The sequence below is a fragment of the Acanthochromis polyacanthus genome, chromosome 6 (assembly GCF_021347895.1).
Source record: "Acanthochromis polyacanthus isolate Apoly-LR-REF ecotype Palm Island chromosome 6, KAUST_Apoly_ChrSc, whole genome shotgun sequence".
In the NCBI taxonomy this organism is placed as follows: Eukaryota; Metazoa; Chordata; class Actinopteri; family Pomacentridae; genus Acanthochromis; species Acanthochromis polyacanthus.
In genome coordinates, this window is record NC_067118.1 from 37,372,245 (window position 1) to 37,391,765 (window position 19,521).

The following is a 19,521-nucleotide window of genomic DNA, read 5'->3' on the forward strand; positions in this document are numbered from 1 at the left end:
TCTCCTTTGGGTCATGAGCTGTTTTTTTTCCTCAACACTTATCTTTTTATTTCAGTTGAGGTTAATCTTTCATCAAGATCCCCGGTTTGCGTCCTGGCCTGGGAGCTTTCTGTGTGGAGTTTGTATGTTCTCTCTGTGTCTCCAGCTTCCTCCCACAGTCCAGAAACATGCTGAGGTTAGTTGGTAACTTGTCTGTAGGTGTGAATGTGAGTGTGCTTGGCTGTATGTCCAAAACTGGCGATCTGTCCAGGGTGTCCCCGCCTTCACCTTAAGTCAGCTGGGATAGACTCCAGCTCCTCATGACCTTGAAGAGGATTAAGCGGTGCGCAGATAATGGATGGATGGATGATCTTTCATCGGTCCAGAGAACTTTGCTCAAGGACTTTTTGTGAACTGCAGTGTGCACTTCCTATTTCTGACACCTCAGAGGAGTTTGCATATTTTTGTGAATCATCTTTGGTTATGAAGTCTTCTCTTGATTGTTGACAAAGAAACACGTACGCCTACATGCTGGAGAGCCTTCATGAGTCACCTTTATTTTTCTACACTGTGCAAATAATTTGCCGCTCACCTAATTGACTTGTTCTCTTCGGTCTACCAGATTTTATTCCAGTTTTACAGTTTTGTGTGTGCAGCTGTCCTTTTATAGAAATTTTTTTTTTTTTTAAATGTATTATTATAGACTGATTTGCGCTTTTTTAGCTTCAATATATTCTTTTTCACAAGTCCACATTTATCTAAGAGGCAACCTCAACTATAAAACAATTCTGAGCCCCTAGTGGACTCTTCTGTGCCTGAAGTAAAAATGAAATGAAACCCAGCTGCATAAAAAACATTCAGCAGCCAAATGTCCAATCACTCTTTAACCCTTGCAATTTAGGCACTACGTCTTAACTGCTGTGTCGTCCTGTGGGTCAAAATTGACCCTTTTTAATGTTTGAAAATGTGGGGAAAAAAAATACATTCTCACAGGGAAACTTCTGATGTCCACATTTTCTACATTTTTGGGAAATCTTTGAACATTTTTTGGTGGAATAAAAGAAATGTTAAAAATGTTTCTTAAGGACATTGACAAAAAAATCAACCAAAATCCAGGATTTTGGTTGATTTTTTTGTGAATGTTCTTAAAGAAAACAGAAGTTTTACTGATGTGTATGTAATCACTTCAGATATTTTTAGGATTATTTTTGGAAGATTTTTACTCATTTTTTGAAAACATTTATAAGAATTTTCTTGCCACACTTGGGGGATTTTTTTAAATTAAACTTTTAAGGGAAACTTTCAAAGAATTGTTAGAATTTTCTTCCTAAAAATTCCCCAAATTTTCAGAAATTTGGGGATTTTTTTTGGACAAGGAAACAATATCTTTTGGTAGGACAAAAGGAGGGTTAAAGGGCTAAATTTCATGTATTTGATGTCAGAAAATGTCCAGTGAAAATTACTGCATGGGAAAAAAACACACGATGTAATTTGATGTTTAACATCATTTATTTTGATTAGTTACAAAACATAAATAAAATCAACAGTTGAATTAGTTACAATTTACAGAGGCTAATCACCAGCAACATACTTTTTTTCTCTAGGTTTTTTTTGCCCAAATTTTGATCATTGGTTCTCAGTCGTGCCATTTTGAGACTCCCCAGATTTTGTCGCATCAATTTGTAAGATTATATCTGACCTGTAGCCTTTAAGGTCAGCGTCATTCTGTCGATGTATCATCTGGGCTTTTCATGCTCAAAGCTGAAATAAAATGCCAAACATGAACAAAAATGGTTTGACCATAATCTGAAATGATCCTGGCCTGTCACGACTCAGAGAGGTATATCAAAACAGGGAGTCCCACACAAACAGGAATGAAAACCATGCCTTTTCTAGATTCAAATAACCTCTGATTTATAGTGATGAGAACACCATTTTACAATTTGTACAACCCCATTCCAAAATACAAAAATAATCTTTATTTTTAGATAACATTTTGGTAACACTTCAAGGACAAAGCCAGCCTGACATCATGAATCATGATCCTTAAGCTGCAGCTTGTTAGATACATGTTAGTATCAGACATGACAGCACAGTATTTCACCTTCACTAATAATGAATATCTCTGTGAAAATGTGGGTAGTTTTGAAAAGCAACAAATACAGAGAACTGTATAATTTATATTCTAGATTATGCAGTTTCTGAACAACCATACCCTTTAGCTTGAACTATTCCTCCTTAACTGTTCATGTTTTTTTTTATGTCTTTGATTCACGTTTAGCAGTCTTTACCATCCTGTACAATCTGCTGTTTTCTGTGGCACACAATCTCTCCATCATTAATAAAACAGAAATGCTGCTTCGACTACAGGCTACTTATTACACCAAAAAATTTATTAACTCCTGACCATCAATGGTCAAATGTGAGTATGGCTAAGTGCACTGATAAGCCAATAAAATGCACAGTAATATATCCCCTGCTGATATATTACGCTGCGTATCTCTGCGTCGACTAATGTCATGAGTTTTGAATTGAGGAAAGGAACATTTTTGACTTGAGTAAACCTTTAGCGGTGTGCATAAAGCACAGTTATGGCCCACATTTGAGCTTCTGATCGATGCTTTCACACCGACAGCCTATTGTCAAAGACTAGGTAGTTCACAGTTGAAATAAGGAATTTATACAATGCCAAATAAAACTGACGAATAGGCAAGTGAGGATCTCACAACAGTGTTGAACATCAAATTTACAGCCGGTATAGGATCTAAGATCTCATTTCTTGAGGAAGCAAGTCCAAAACATAGGTAGAGTAAACATTTCCATTTGAGTACAGTGACGTTTGCGAGGCTGCTTTGAATGAAAGAAACAAGGATGCAATTTATAACGCACTATACGATGGGACTGTCACAAAGCTTTGTCACACAGAAAACTACACTCACACACTCACAAAAATGCAGTAATCTTAAAAGGCAATATTAGAATAACCCATGTGGTTTCCCCTGTCAATAATAACTTGGCAGTTTTTTTTTTCTTTTTCATCTTCCTCCTCAGCATGACACTGATACTGTTTGATATGTGGAGCTCAAACTGAAAGCAAAAATGTCAAATGTGAAAGCATATCATACCGAAAGCAAATTTACTCATGACTGATTACCTCAGTAGGCCGCAAATAGTAACTGTGAGATTCATGAATATACAGCAAGTGCAAGCAGTTTGCACTCAGGCAAGTCAAGTCAGTCATAAGGTCATGCAGGCTGAGTGTACCGAGGCATTCACTGAACACAGATGGCGTATTTCAATTTACCATCAGGTTATGAATTCATCTGATCTCATCAATTCAGACTTTTTTCAGTTACAAACATAAACGATACAAATTAAGCACATGCTGTTCCGGTACACGACACTGCAACGGTGCATTTGGTTGCACTGCGGCAATGAGGAAAGCCAGTTAAGTTTTCCGCACTCAACGGCGTAACATGCTGTTGTTTTGAAAGGTTTAACTGCCCATTGAAATGCCTTGTGCTGCAGGCCTACAGTTTTAAATGATCATGAAAAAATCCTCTACGCATCTGGTATTCATCACTGTGCTTCTACAAAAATATTTATGCCTTACAGACAAATCAATACAATACGTGCTGATCAGTTTAGATGACCACTACTAATTGCACTTTTAAAATTGATAGTCCTTTCACTGTGAGCGTTGACAAATTAAACATAAAATGTCAACACTGTCAAATATTTTGTCCTTCTTGTCTCTGCTTAGTGAGATTTCAGGTCCAGCTGAGTTGGTTTGCAAACAAAAACATGACAGTTAATTTGTGTCCAAGGACATAAGTGATATGTACTCAGATAATCCATAAACACTGACCACACTCATAAATGCACACACTCACACATTAAAGACTTTGTACATCTCCACATCCAAACATATCATGATTCATAAACCCCAGCTGCTGTGCTCCACGTTACCCTCTATCTGTACATGCTAGAATCTATCATCTTTATTTCACATTCATTTCCCATCTTATCCAGAAGTCCACTGGAATCCACGTATTCACTGCAGTCACAACTCTCTCACACATACACAGAACTAACACTTCAAATGGATCTGCTTTACATCCTGACCCACGCAGAATTTCCATCTCTTGGACCTTCACATTGACCTCACACTTCGCTCAGTTTCATTTCTGTCCCAGAGGAAGAGTTGAGGTGGGGGGTGTTGGGTGAATTTTGGCACTGGAAGGTAGAGCAGCAGTAGAACAAGAGGAGGAACAGGTGGAAGAAGATGAGGAACACGAGCAAAAAGCCCCCCAGTCGCAGCGGTGCTATCTGTGGGTGCAGTGGTGCCACACAGAGACGCAGCTGTGGACACCGGTGATGTGGGCATTTGGGAAGGCAGCAGCGGTTGGCTCTGAGGGGGCGAGTGGGGCAGCTGGGTGATGGGCTGTGTCTGTGATAGCAACTGGGACTGAATGGGAGTTTGCATCCGGGGCTGTGGTATTTGCTGCCGGAGCGGGGACTGCTGATAGGTCATCTGCTGCAGGGGGAGAGACTGATGGAGGTGTAAACTTTGCTGCATTTGTGGCACTTGAGCCATGTGCGTTTGTGGCGGCGGTGGTGGTCCCGGAGAGTGCAGTGTGGACAGGCTTCCTCCAACTGTGTACTGGGAAGGGGCCGGCACGGTCAGGCTGGCAGGGGTGGAGGGTACCTGGGGGTTCAGCTGAGCCACTGGAAACCAACCTGGAGGAGGCACCTGTAACAGATATAATAATGAATACTGATAGAATATGACAGCATAAACTCTATGCTTTAGTACTGATGGCTCTTGAAACTGCTTTTCTGCCTTCAACCCATTGCTTTCTACTATCTGACTTTTTAAATTCATCTTTTATGATATAAACACTTTGATTTAAGACAAAGTACCTCTTTGTGCATCTATGCCCAGAAGAAAGTTTCATATAGACTCCTGTACATTGTCTAACTCACAAAAATAGATTTATTTGTGACGTTTCGGTCAGGCAAATAGTTTGGTACAAAGAGAAGCCACTATAAAAGGCCAGACTTAAAAAGCTTTCAATAACATACATAAACACATAATTACATGGGCGAGTTACTAATACATTACGATTGAAAACCTACATGGGTCAAACCACATTCTAAAAAAACACAGGTTACATATGCTGATGAACCTGCAATTGCAATGAAGAAATGACACAACTTAAGCAGATAAAATTTAGGAAAGACTAACATCAACAACAAATCAGTTCAATAAAAAAATATACCCAAGACCCTACCCAGTGCAGGAGTCTACTTGAAACATTTCACCATGATATAAACATCTGAAAGAGTTAGTAACTTGTTTGGTACAACGATAACAACACTGCAGCACTTTTGATGAAGGATCAACAATCCATTTGATCGTATATGCAGTTATTTTTGTATGTATTTAAAATGCATAGAGTGCGGTCCTACCTCTGATGACTGACTCCAGCCTCCCAACTCCTGCACTTGCTGAATCTGCTTGATTTGATTCAGTGAGGGTTTGGGTGGAGCGGAGCCGACTGGTTCCTTTGTCCAATTGTCAACTAGTTTGTGCAGTTCATCTGTGAATGTGCTTTTTCTTAGAGGACTGTGATCTGTGGAGAAATGAGGTGAGTCAACATACCGCTGATTAGCATTAGTCGTCCGTTATCTTGATTTAGCACTATAATGAAGAACTGTACCTCTTTTAGCAGGCAGTGAAGTGTGGTGCTCTGGGTTGCAATACAACGACAGTCTACTTTGTTCACCACCCGACAAACTACTTGACTGCTGCATCCCTAAACGAGACACACAAGAAATATTTACACAGACAGCAAGTGATATAAAAATGCGAAAGCAAGGAAGATGGAATGGATTACGAGCCTCACCAGAGTGTGTAACTCCGTTGTTGTCCATGTGAGAGTGAGGCCGGGACCGAAGCTTGGATTTGGCTGGTCTGGGTCTGCGAGGAGAGAGGAGGGGAGGTCCTGTGGGAAGAGGAGGAGTTCGCGACAGGGAGACGGGCAGACTCTGCCTTTGGTCTTTGAGGGAACGAAGCTGTCTGTACAGTTCCTGAAGTTCTCTGTTCTGCTGGGCCTGAAGGGAAACCACCTCTTTGATGTGCCTACAGAGGAAGAGATTTGTTATACAGTGTAGACGGGAAAGAGCAATAAATGAAGACATGAAGCAAAATAATTAAGTTAAATCTTTAATCTCACGGACTTACTTCTCTCTGAGCTTGTGTAATTCTTTCCTCAAGTCTTCATCCTCCAGTTCACTCTCATCATCGTCATCGCTGCTGCCCAGTGGCGAGTGGCTGTGTCCATGACCTCGAGGCATGTGGGCCATTGATGGGGTCCTCTTACTTTCCTCTTTATCCCCTTCCTTTGCCCGAGATTTCCTCCTCTCTCGTTCCAAATCAGGAGACACTGGGGAGCTGTCAGTCTGTCTGTCCTCTTTCCTAGTCTCAGCCTGGGTTACAGAGAAGCGTCCCACTTTCCTGCTACCATGGCCTGATGGCACATCCTTTGGGAGAGAGGTCTGGAGCACTGGAGTCACCTGACGGCAGAGCATGTGGGGAAACATTTGCTACTTATTCAGACTGCACTAAAGGTTCAGGCCAATAAGTGGGAAAGATAAAATCAGCTCCTACCTGAAAGCGCCCTTTGCGTGACTGAGGTGGGTTTAATGGGGCCACCTCCTTGTCATCTTTAAGTGCCTGGCTGCTTGAATGTCCGTCTGATAAAGAGACAGGGATGAAAAACAAAAAGGGGAGACAAGGACACAGAGACAAAAACACAGACACATGTGTATAAAGAGAACATACATAATGAGACAAACACAGAAGCAACAGACACAGAAAAATGTTCATGACAGTGAGACAAACAGGCGCACACAGACAGACACAGGGCACGAACACAGAGGCACAGTATTAAAACAACACAATCACCCACCAATACCACACATCATCAACTTTAAGAACTATATAACCTGCATGCAGGTGTGTGAAATGTGTAAACAAAAGTTCTGTGAATGTCATTTTCAAAATTGAAAACAATAAACTGAACAACAAATGTAAGTTTTGTAGGATGTAATGTGCTTAAAAGAAACATCTATTGGGCGTGTGCGGAGGAGTGGTAAATGCTTGTTTCATTAAAAACCTAACTGTTGCAAGTCATTTAATAAAAAAAATATCACATTGTGACATGGCAGTTGAATACAGTGTACCCCACCCACCCACACATCCACTCACTCATTCTCACCAGTCACCACTGACCCACTCACATACCAGACAGCAAAGCCCAATATCACATTTGAGATCCGCGGCCAGATGAACAGCGATATTGGCCAGTGTGTTTGATATTTGGGATTACTACATTAGCAAAGCGTGTACATGGATAATCAAAGCAGCATTTAAAATAAACATGACGTAAAAATTAACATCAAAAGTTGCAGCCTCATGTAGGTGTTACTTACAGATAATGGTCCGTTATTAGTCACTCGGGTAGAACATAACATACATGCTCATGCGTGTGCTCTTGTGGGAGGATCTAAGCTAGTTCTACACATATTACACATAGAAACACAAACACATGCAAGATGGGTGCAGTACTTGAACAGATGATGGAGCTGAGCTGCATGAAAAGCCTACCCATGTTCAACAGAACCTGACAGAAACTTAAAGGCCCTTGGTAAAGGCCACAGTGTATTCGAAAATATCATGACTGTGATTATAATGTCAATATACACTGCCTATCATAAGTATTCACCCCCTTTGATGTTTTACCCTTTTATTGCTTTCATAAATCAATCCTGGTCAATAAAATTTAGCTTTTTTAACAAAAAAAATTATGCAAACAATTATTTTTATTTATATAATTTTCTTTCATTAACATTACTTTATAGAAATCTGTTTTCACTTTGACATTAAAGAGTTTTTTCCAATAATTTTTTGTGTTAAGAGAGACAAATTTTATTGATTTATGAAAGCAATAAAAGGGTAAACCATCAAAGGGGGTGAATACTTATGATAGGCACTGTATCATACTGATAATGCACAAAGCAACTGTCAGAGATGCATCTTCTACAACTACATCATATTTTAGACTCTCATGGAGCAATGCTATATTGCATGAGCTTACGCAGAAAGCATACATGTATTCTGAATGACAACTGACTGCATAACATCAGCATGGCGACTTAGCATCTATCTTATCTGTGTGATGACGTGAGTTGCATGGCGCTGTCTACACTGAGCCAGCAGGTGGAGGTGAGGAGGTGAGATGGTTGCTGCTGGCAGTGCCTGTGGACTTGGGGGAATGGAGGGGGTGTCATATGAAGGGATATGTCCTGGGCACAGGCACCGCTGGGCTTTGCTCCAGAGCTCATCTGCACTGGGACGGCATCAGATTTCTGCCAACCTCTTCCTACACACTGCCAATCTCCCACCCTCCTCTACTCTTCACTGTTCTCGCCCCTGAGTGAGTAACCCATGCAAAAAGAAAGACTGCCAAGAAAATGAAATTTAGTACAAAGCACGTTAGAAAAAATAAAAATAAAAACAGTAATGTATGCAGAGATGTCAACACTGATACTACATGGGGACTATAGTCAAATGACAATATGCAAAAACAGAATTATTTAACTGTAAACATCATCCATTAACATTAAACTGTATTCAGGGTTAAGAAAGTCATTATACTATGTTAAAACTAGTGCTAGATATTAGATTTAGGTCCATGCCTCAACATCCCATTCTCTCTCGCTTTCGCTCTCTCTCTCTCTCGCGCTTGCTCGCTCCCTAAAAGGACGCTACCTTGCTGGACTCTGGGCTTCTTGAACAAGCTGGCGGAGTGGCGCAGTTTGCATGCCCAGTTTTTGAATTTTCGAGTCCAGGATTTCTTGCTAACAGGATTTCTGATACTAGGACATGTCAGGTTTAGGCCAAAATATCCACCTCCTGCATTGTGCTGCTGCTGTCCGTGCCGGAGGGGGATCGGGTGCTGATTGGGGGGCCGTGATGCGTCTCCAGTGGCACTGGTATCAGAGTGTGGGGGTACAGCCTAGAACAGTTAAGACAATTAAGAGTGGCTGCATGGAGCTGAGACCTTCAAAATGGAGAGACACTCAAACATTCAAATATTACAAATAATCACAGACAGCTGAAAAAGAGTGAAGTCACATTTACATACCAAAATATAAACAGTAAAGAAAATTCAGTGTAGTGAAAGACAGCACTGAGAGAAAATTTACTCAATATCTAATCTGTGGTATTCACTCACAAGAATGGTTGGCTCTCGTGGTACAGGTGGGCGTTGGTGCCCAGCAGAGTCATCCTGATTCGGAGGCAGGAGGGAGGTAGGCGGGGTGGACGAGGCAGAGGTGGAGGGGAGGGATGGGCCGGGCTGCTGCTCCACTGGGCCCTGCTCCACGGAGTTGGGCACTTCTGAGGTACCATCCTCTCCTGCTCCATCCCTCTCTGGTTCAGGAGAGGTAGAGGAGGAACGAGAGGTGGTAGAGGAGGTAGTTGAGGATGGGGAGTGGGGGGAAGTATCTGAGGAGGAGGCAGGTGGGGGGAAAGATGAGTGGTGAAGTGACTGTGGCTCAGAAGACTCATCACCTCCTGCTGACGTAGAGGCAGCCGATGTAGGGCCAGAAGCAGCTCCCCCGGCCAGTGCTGCCCCGCTGCTGTACTCCTGATACAACAGGTTCCTCAGCTTCTCATCCAAAGTCTTAATGCGGTTGTCTACAAATTCAATTTTGGGGGGGCCTTCACTATCTGACTCAGCCACAGAGGAAGGCTGAGCAGGGGATGGCGTCATTGTGAGGGAGAGAGTGGGCAAAGGGGCTTCAGCAGAGCTCAGATGGAGAGGCGGCAGAGAGGAGTCTGAAGAAGGGAGAAAAGGGGCAGAACAGCTGCCTGTGTCGTCTGTGACACTTGTTTCTCCCGTAGAAACCTCTGACTCTGACATCTGTAAAGAAGATTGCTTCTGCAGTGGAAACTGCTGCTGTTTCTGGGGTGTGTCCATGGCTTTTACCATTTCCTGTTGCTGCTCAATGTGCTGCAGCTGCATCTGTGACTGCACGTGTTGTATTATCTCAGCAGGCACTTGGACCTGTTGTGGAATCTGCTGCTGTGGTACAGGGCTAGTATTTAGCTGTGTCTGCTGTTGAAGAAACTGTTGACTAACTGACAGGGGCAGTTCTGGTTTCAAAGGAACAGCACCCATAAGCATGTGATGTTGCTGTGGCTGTAGTTGCTGTTGCACCATTTGCTGCTGCTGTAGGTGTATTGTCTGTTGTAGGTTTAACTGTGACTGTTGCTGGTGATCCTGCTGTTGGGGCACTACAGCAGCTTGGGTTGCCATAATCTGCTGTGGTAACTGCTGTATTTGATGTTGTTGTAACAGTTGTGGGGCATACTGAGATGTTTGCTGTTGAACAACAGGTTGTTGGGTTTGCTGTAGGGGCAATGGTGGAAGAAACGGATGTACAGGTACAGACTGTTGTAACAACTCTGCATGACCTGACGGAGGCAGCACCTGTGCCTCAGTTAGTTTTTGTGGAAGTAGTGTTTGTTTTTGTATTAGTTGATGTTGCTGTAACTGCTGAAGAGACTGTTGCAGTGCTTGTTCCTGCTGCAGCGGAATTTGTTCTTGGTACAATTGATGTTGTGAGTGCTGCTGTATCTGTTGCTCAAACTGCATTGCCTGCAGTTGCTGTGGTGCTGCCAGTACCTGCTGCTGTAATGGAGGCTGCAGCTGTGGCTGTGATTGTGGTTGTTGTGGGACTGGTTTAGCAACCTGGGTGAATGTCTGCTGCTGATCCATGCCAAGTTGGCTGACTACAGATGGCATCACTGCTGCAAGAGGAGGGGAATGAAAAGAGCCTGAAGACTGGTCCAGTGCAGACACAGATGGCCTTGGAGCAGTGATCACTGTATCCCCTGTACTTTGACCTGCAGCGGAGCAAACACTGGTTCCAGGAGGGGTCAGGGTATCAGAAAGAATGGTGGTAGATGTGGGAGACACAACAGCAGGAGCAATGGTCAAGGCGGGGAGGTTAGCAGCAAGAGGCATTGCTATGGTTGAAGGAGCAATGTGAATTTGATCAGCAGGAGCTGAGTTGAGGACTGGCAATTCAACACCACCTGAAACAGGGACAGGAACAGAGGGTGGTCCAGAGATAGTTTCAGAAGCAGCAGTGTGAGAAGCAGGGGCAGCGGTGGCTGAGGGGGCCATGGATGTGGGGGCTGAGAGGATGGATACTGGGGGGAGGTAGTAGAAAGGGTAGAAAAGGTAGGTGAGGTCATTTCAGTCAAGGACTCCAGACTCTGGGATCCTTCACTTTCTACAGCGGCAGAGAGGAACACACAGTTAGTTAATGTTATGCTGCTGACGTAGTCATGTTAATAAGGCACAGCATTAAAACCAACCTGAGTAGAGCTCACCTTTCTCTTTTTTAGGGGACTGGGGAATCCGTGTTTCTGCAGTGGCTGGTGATGTGGCTGCTCCCGGGCTGGAAAGGGAGTCTCTATGGCGGATGGTCTGATTAATAAAGAATCGCCAGCGTCCCACTGGGGAGGAATGAGGAACTGAGTCCACTGAGAAACCAGAAAGACATTTTACTGGTTGTAACAAAATAAATTATAGCATGTACAGCATTTTCACACTATGTCACTTTTTTTATGAGAAAGAATTGTACACTGACAGTCATTAAAAACTTTGAGACCATATTTTTCAACATAATTTTTATTTTAAAGCCTGAAACTGGATTTTCTTCATATGAATAATTTGTTTAGCATATTGGCATACAGAAACAAAAATCTAAAGTTTCAAGGATGATTTCAAAATAAAGAATGTCACAAAAGAAAACGGCACCTGCCAAACACAAAGTCACAACAGTCAATACGGAGTATGGCCTCCATTTGCTTCGATGCAGGCAGCAATCCGTCGGCGCATGCTTTGGACCAGGCTTCTGATTGTGGGTTGGGAACAGCCCATACGCCTGGCTACATCACTGTAGCTCAAACCGGCCTCCACCATACCCAGTGCCCGGAGACATTGTTCATGTGATAGACGCGGCATGATGCTGTTCACTGGACTAACAATGGTGGCCTTTTTTGGGCCTTTACAGTGCATCCGGAAAGTATTCACAGCGCGTTACCTTTTCCACATTTTGTTATGTTACAGTCTTATACCAAATCGGATTCAATTCATTTTTTCCCTTAAAATTCTACACACAACACCCCATAATGACAAAATGAAAAAAGTTTTTTTGAGATTCTTGAAAATTTATTAAAAATAAAAAACTAAGAGACCACATGTACATAAGTATTCACAGCCTTTGCTTAATACTTTGTTGATGCACCTTTGGCAGCAATTACAGCCTCAAGTCTTTTTGAATATGATGCCACAAGCTTGGCACACCTATCTTTGGGCAGTTTTGCCCATTCCTCTTTGCAACACCTCTCAAGCTCCATCAAGTTGGATGGGGAGCGCCGGTGCACAGCCATTTTCAGATCTCTCCAGAGATGCTCAATTGGATTCAAGTCCGGGCTCTGGCTGGGCCACTCAAGGACATTCACAGAGTTGTCCTGAAGCCACTTCTTTGCTATCTTGGCTGTGTGCTTAGGGTCGTTGTCCTGCTGAAAGATGAACCGCCGCCCCAGTTTGAGGTCAAGAGCGCTCTGGAGCAGGTTTTCATCCAGGATGTCTCTGTACATTGCTGCATTCATCTTCCCCTCTATCTTGACTAGTTTCCCAGTTCCTGCTGCTGAAAAACATCCCCACAGCATGATGCTACCGCCACCATGCTTCACTGTAGGGATGGTATTGGCCTGGTGATGAGCAGTGCCTGGTTTCCTCCAAACAAAACGCCTAGCATTCACACCAAAGAGTTCAATCTTTGTCTCATCAGACCAGAGAATTTTTTTGCTGATGGTCTGAGAGTCCTTCAGGTGCCTTTTGGCAAACTCCAGGCGGGCTGCCATGTGCCTTTTACTAAGAAGTGGCTTCCGTCTGGCCACTCTACCAAACAGGCCTGATTTGTGGATTGCTGCAGAGATGGTTGTCCTTCTGGAAGGTTCTCCTCTCTCCACAGAGGAACGCTGGAGCTCTGACAAAGTGACCATGGGGTTCTTAGTCACCTCTCTGACTAAGGCCCTTCTCCCCCGATTGCTCAGTTTAGATGGCCGGCCGGCTCTAGGAAGAGTCCTGGTGGTTCCAAATGTCTTCCATTTACGGATGATGGAGGCCACCGTGCTCATTGGGACCTTCAAAGCAGCAGAAATTTTTCTGTACCCTTCCCCAGACTTGTGCCTCGTCACAATCCTGTTTCGGAGGTCTACAGACAATTCCTTTGACTTCATGCTTGGTTTATGCTCTGACATGCACTGCCAACTGTGGAACCTTATATAGACAGGTGTGTGCCTTTCCAAATCATGTCCAATCAACTGAATTTGCCACAGGTGGACTCCAATTAAGCAGTAGAAGCGTCTCAAGGATGATCAGTGGAAACAGGATGCACATGAGCTCAATTTAGAGCTTCATGGCAAAGGCTGTGAATACTTATGTACATGTAATTTCTTTGTTTTTTATTTTTAATAAATTTGCAAGACTCTCAAAAAAACTTTTTTCATTTTGTCATTATGGGGTGTTATGTGTAGAATTTTAAGGGAAAAAAATAATTGAATCCGATTTGGAATAAGGCTGTAACATAACAAAATGTGGAAAAAGTGAAACGCTGTGAATACTTTCTGGATGCACTGTATATAGGCCTTCAAAACCCATTCTCAAATTTTGCAGATACTCACTGAGTATTGCTTGGTGTGTATTTGGTTCACTTTTGCAAAGTGACCAACCCATGTGCAATGAATCATGACAAAATGACAACTCATCATTATCTGAACTACCAGGGCACTAGAGCATCAGTAAATCCACAATAAATAATTACAACCCCCCTACAAGTAGAATTCTGCTTCCATTTCTACCTCAAAGTTTCTATTGACTGTCAGTATATATCTATAAACTCACTTGAGCTAGTTGGAGTGCTCACATGTAACTGGTCAGTGGATCCAGTCTAACAGAGAAACAAAGATTAAAATTCCTCATTCTTCAATCAGAACAGCAAAGTGAAAAGAAGAGTAAAGATAATGGATGTAAAACAACATACCTGTGAATGTGTCTGAAGAAGTTCATGGGCTTTCTTAACTATTGCTCTAAGCTCCTCAACAAATTTCTCTTTCTCCACATCAATAACAAAGTCTTCTTCCACCTACAACGAAAGAGAACTTATCAACAATATGAGATGGTACTCTTTAGCATCAGTGCAAACTATAGCAATACACAAGCACTGTACCATGTAATCTGCTATATCCTCAGGTGCATCCCCCTCGATGTCAAATTTGAATGTCACCATCTTGTTGCTATGGGTCTCCAATTGACATTCTACCATATTGTCCCCACTGCCAGACACCTATGAATACAAGACATTTATATTTATACATGTATAAATATATATATACAAATATATATATATATACACTCCATTTAATAATCTACTTGTATCTCCTTGTGTAAACATATACTGTAAACAAATTTTGGTCTACAATTTGTTCTGTGCAGCATTTTTTTTTTCTACCTGAAGCATGCTAAGTTGAAACTGATGTGAAACTTTCTCAGTTCTCTGACAGGAAGCTCTTCTTTGAGGCTTTAATTTCTCCGATTTCCCATTCGCCAAGAGCTGCAGTGGATCTTCTCCATTGGCTGGAACAGATCTGAGAGTGGCATGGATGTCAAATATTGTACTAGAAATATCTAAATGTCAAAGTGATTGAAAAAAAGATCATCATCCTGGAGATGGGGCCACTGCTAAGCAAAAAAAAAACAAAAAACAATACTGTACATGTATTGTTTTGCCTTGTTAAGCCAAATAAAGACTTTCAGAATCTTCCAGTATCAGGTTTCTTATCACAAACTACTTCTAAATGGAGATAAGACAGTAAAGATACAAAACATACCCTGAAGAAGAATGGTGTTCTGCACTTGTCAGGTATGGAGCATCCTATAGAATGACATATATACAGGCACAGTTTGCAGGCACAGAGAAAAAATGAACAAAAAACCATTAGCAACGTCAGATGCAAAATAAACAATAATGTGATTATGGATTATATGAAACTTAACAAAAAGTATACTTTTCTATAAATACATTTAATTTTTAAGAATCAAAAATTGTTAGTTTGAATCAAAAAGTCGCCACCAAAGTTATTTTCAAATATTTACAATATTCCTTCTGCCAGTATCTAAGCAAAAGTAAAAAAAAAATCATAATTAATACAGCAAACATTCACACTTCCTGTACCTGAGCAATGCCCAGCAGGGAAAGGTCACAGTCTTGCAGCGAGGCTTGGGGCAGTTTGGGGGCATTAGAATCAAGCGGTTGTAGAGTAGCAACAGGTGGAGGGGAGGTAGGTATAAAGTCGGCCTGCCCTGGTAAGGTTACCTGGGCCACAGGTGGAGATGTAGGCAGCTCTGGAGCAGGATGATGGGATGGTAAGGATGGAAAAGATGGTAGTGATGTTGGGGGACATGAAGTATGCAAAGGGCTGAGGGGCATTTGTTGTGCAGGAAAGACAGCATGGGGCAGAGCAGGCTGTTCAGAAATTGGTGTTTCGGTGTGTGTCTGAATATGAGAATGAGCCTGGGTCTGAACGTGTGTCTGTGTTTGGGAGTGTGTCTGGGCCTGACTGCTGGTTTGTGTGTGTGTGTAAGTTGGCAGCATTTGCTTGGCCTGGTGTTGCGGAGATGGAGGGGAAGCTGCCACTAGGTGACTCTGGAGGGGCAGGGTCCTATTCTGGGACCGAGGCTCAGCCACATGAGTAGGGGCTGACTGTGCAGGAGGTTGGGTCACTAGATGTGAAGTAGGTTGACACTGTGTGGGAGGCTGATTCTCATCAAGGGGCATCAAAGCCTGCTTCAGAGGAACTTGTTGTTGAATGGAAGCTGGGATGGGCTGTGCTGGTAGCTGGGCCTGTGTGGTAGGTATGGTTATTGGTTGCTGCACTTGAGAAAGCTTCGGCAGCTGTTGCTTGTATTGTTCAGCAGACTGAGTCAAAGCCGGCTGGGAGATCGCCTGAATGACTGAAGGGTCAACAGTGCTTGCTATGGGCTGCTGTTGGGCCTGAACAACTTGATGAAGAGCTGTTTGGCCTGGAGCATAGGCTTGCCCAGCATGCACAGGATGAGGAGTGGTAGCAAAGCTTGTAGGGTCAACTACTGTACTGAGACAATCTATTTTAGTTCCAACACTTCCAGCTGAGCCAGGAGACAAAATCAGTGTCTGATACTGGTGCACTGGGTGCTGTTGCTCCTGCTGTTGTGAAATATGAGTTATATCCTGTTGTACAGATGGCATGACTTGGTGGGCAGGCTGAGGAACATACTGATGAGTCAAAAGACCAATAGCAGGCTGAGCTTGCACCTGGCCTTGCATTTGTTGCTGGAACTGGGGTTGTATGAGCCCTGGCATTGGAGGTGTTTGCTGAACATGAGTCTCATGCTGTATCTGACTGGGAATTGAAGCAATTGCAGATGGAGGTTGGGCAGTAGCTTGGATCTGTTGGCCCATCATCTTAATGTCAACTTTTTGGACCTGTGCCGGCGGTGGCTGGGACTGAGTAATAGTTCCATGCAAAGGCTGAGTCTGGATTAATGGCTGAGCAGTTATCTGACTCTGTGAGAGAGGGACAGGCCCAGGAAAAGTAGTCTGCAAAGGAATTTGCTGGGTCTGGATGATTTGCGTCTGGCCCTGGATCAATGCAACTGGTGGTGTCACTTGGGTCTCAGGCATAACCTGAGCAGCTTGGGGTGTAGACTGGGCAATAAACTGGACTGGGATCTGGCCTTGGTTCTGGGACTGAACTTCCCTTTGTCCTTGCTGAGTGAGGACTTGTGCTGGGACAACAGCAGGCTTCTGAACAGGGATTTGTGAGGGCTGAATGGTCATGGGCACCTTGACCTGGGATACGATATGGCTTTGGTGCTGAATCGTCTCAGCACCACCAGGAGCTCCAGATGAAATATGAGGTTCCATCACTGAGGTGTGGTGCTGTGGCTGGGCAACAAAGGTGTGCTGCTGCTGCATCAGTGCTGCTTGCTGTTGTTGCTCTGTCACCTGTTGCTGAATGGTATGAGGTGTAAATGGAGTAGCGTTTAGCTGAGGGATACACATATGCGATGTATCAGTTGGTTGCTGCTGAATCTGCTGCTCACTGTTGCTTTGTGGAATAGGCATAGCCTCTTGTTTTTCAGTTTGCTGTAGTTGAATGATGGCAGCTTGTTGCTGCTGCTGCTCTTGAATATGTTGCTGTATCAGAGCCTGCTGCTGTAATCTCTCTGCTTGTTGTTGTAACAGGACTTGTTGCTGACGCTGTTGTTCTAACTGTTGTTGCAACAGAGCTTGCTGTTGCTGCTCTATCTGCTGCTTGAGTTGTACTTGTTGCTGCTCTTGTTGCTGCAGCTGAGCTTTCTGTTGTAGCTGCTGCTGCTGTAAAATTAACTGCTGCTGCAAATGCTGTTGTATTAGTGCTTGTTGCTGTTCCATTTGTCGGATTAAGGCTTGCTGCTGCAATTGTTGTTCCTGCTGCTGTTGAGTTGGCTGGAGCTGTTGTTGCTGCAATATGATTTGTTGCTGCTGTTGTCCAAGTTGCAGTTGCTTCTCTGGCTCCTTTTGACTTCCAGCTTGGTGTTGTCCAATTTGTTGATATAATTGGCTCTGCTGCTGTGACGTCAGCTGTTGTTGTTGCTCTAAATGATGCTGTAAAAGTACTTGCTGTGGTTGTTCTTGCTGTATAAGAACTTGCTGTTGCTGCTCATGTTTCTGTTGAATAAGAGCTTGCTGCTGTTGTTGATCCAACAGATGCTTGTGTTGAAGTGCTTGCTGCTGTTGAAGTTGGGCCTGTTGTTGCTGCTGCTGAAGCAGTGTTTGTTGTTGCTGTTGATCAAGCTGTTGCTGGACGTACAGCTGATGTTGCTCAAGCAGTAAAGCTTGTTGTTGCTGCTGCTGCTGTAACAGACTTGGCTGTTGCTGAAGTTGTTGCAATTGTTGTGATTGTATCATGGTCTGCTCACGAGGGTCCCCAGTCTGTTCATAAGTCAGATGTTGCTCCCCTTGATGTGGTGCTGACATAGCTCGCTGCTCCATACCTGTTTGTGTAGTCAACACGTGCTGCTGAGAAGTTGGCTGGACATGCGGGACAGGCTGCTGTACATAGATCTGCTGTTGAGGCTCATGTTGATGTTTCTGGACAGCTGTAGCTGAAAGGCTCTGTCGATGCTGTTCTGTTGGCAGCTGAGTGGCACTAACTTGTTGTTGTTGTTCATGCAGAGTGGCCTGGGCCTCCATTTGCTGTTGTGGCTGCTGCTGTAGGGTGGAGGTCTGGGGATCCATCCCTATCTGTTGTTGTTGGACAATGGTGTGCTGAGGGATCATGACAGGCTGTGTTTGCTGGGGTGCAGCTTGGGGAATGATGTCAGTGAGCTGCATGGGAGTGGCAGGGTGTTGGGTCTGCTGAGCATGGGGCACAATGGTCCCTGCTAGTCCAGCAGGATCACTGACTGGCATGGATGCAGTGAGAACATTAATGGGTGCTTGTGGGGAAACAGGAGGTATGTATGACTGTGAGGGGGCCATTGATCCATGGGGAGTGGCAGTTTGAAAAGCTTCTGCTGGGAATGTTTGTGACTATTCAGTGATAATGACAGAATGATGATTGGTGTTGAAGAAAGAGGGGAAAGAAAGTAGCAGAAAATTAGGTTAAGAATAAGCTTTGGCAGGAAGCATAAATTATCAACACATTTAGTTTTAAACAACAGGGTTTCCCACAGTGTTTTATAGCAGACAATGACTGCTTCTCCAGAAATGTAGAAAGCAAATACAAAAAATATTAAACTTTAGGGAAAAGGAGCAGAGGCCCCATGTCCCACCACAAGGCCAAACAGTACTGAATGAAAGCTACTACTAATTTCTTGCATCTCACCACCTCTGCTAACCAACTTCCTGGGGGAAACTCTGCATTGCGTACAACCAGATGGTCAATCTCAGACGATTATGAGGATGATTTGCGATTGAGTAAATAGTTATTTGATGGAAAATGTGACAGAGTAGTGGGACCATAGCTCTACTTCAAACAGTGTTAAATGTTGTAGCCCCATCATAAATATGGCTTCGGATTTTAAAAGCATATATTATCACCCTTTTCACCTGAAAATATTGTTGAGGTACACTTGGTGATACCTGTGGAACCATGGTAGCAGGTTGAAGAAATGTCTGGCCAACAGGTCCTCCTCCACTTTGGCCAACAGACATGCTGGACATACTAAGACTCTGACCAAGAGGCACATTTGGAACACTTCCACTCTCACCAATGGGAAGCATCTGAGGATGGGTCAATGTTCCAGTGCTCTGCAGGGTAGGAAAATATTCTATGATCAATGTATTTTATCAATGATTTAAAACACG

The 19,521-nt window shown here is 43.5% G+C and overlaps 1 protein-coding gene across 1 annotated transcript; it reads right to left on the reverse strand.

Moving 5' to 3' along the window:
* Positions 1-1,469: 1,469 nt before the first annotated feature.
* On the reverse strand, positions 1,470-19,488 carry LOC110954637 (serine/threonine-protein kinase WNK3-like). The gene is made up of 15 exons (XM_051949147.1): positions 19,264-19,488; positions 15,020-15,063; positions 14,641-14,776; positions 14,359-14,475; positions 14,173-14,274; positions 14,034-14,079; positions 11,450-11,602; positions 9,282-9,553; positions 8,816-9,062; positions 6,653-6,738; positions 6,227-6,558; positions 5,889-6,124; positions 5,703-5,798; positions 5,452-5,615; positions 1,470-4,732 (listed from the first exon to the last, which is right to left on the reverse strand). The coding sequence occupies exons 1-15, from the start codon at positions 19,435-19,437 to the stop codon at positions 4,133-4,135; spliced, it is 2,805 nt and encodes a 934-aa protein (XP_051805107.1). The 5' UTR covers positions 19,438-19,488; the 3' UTR covers positions 1,470-4,132.
* Between the last annotated feature and the right edge of the window lie 33 nt (positions 19,489-19,521).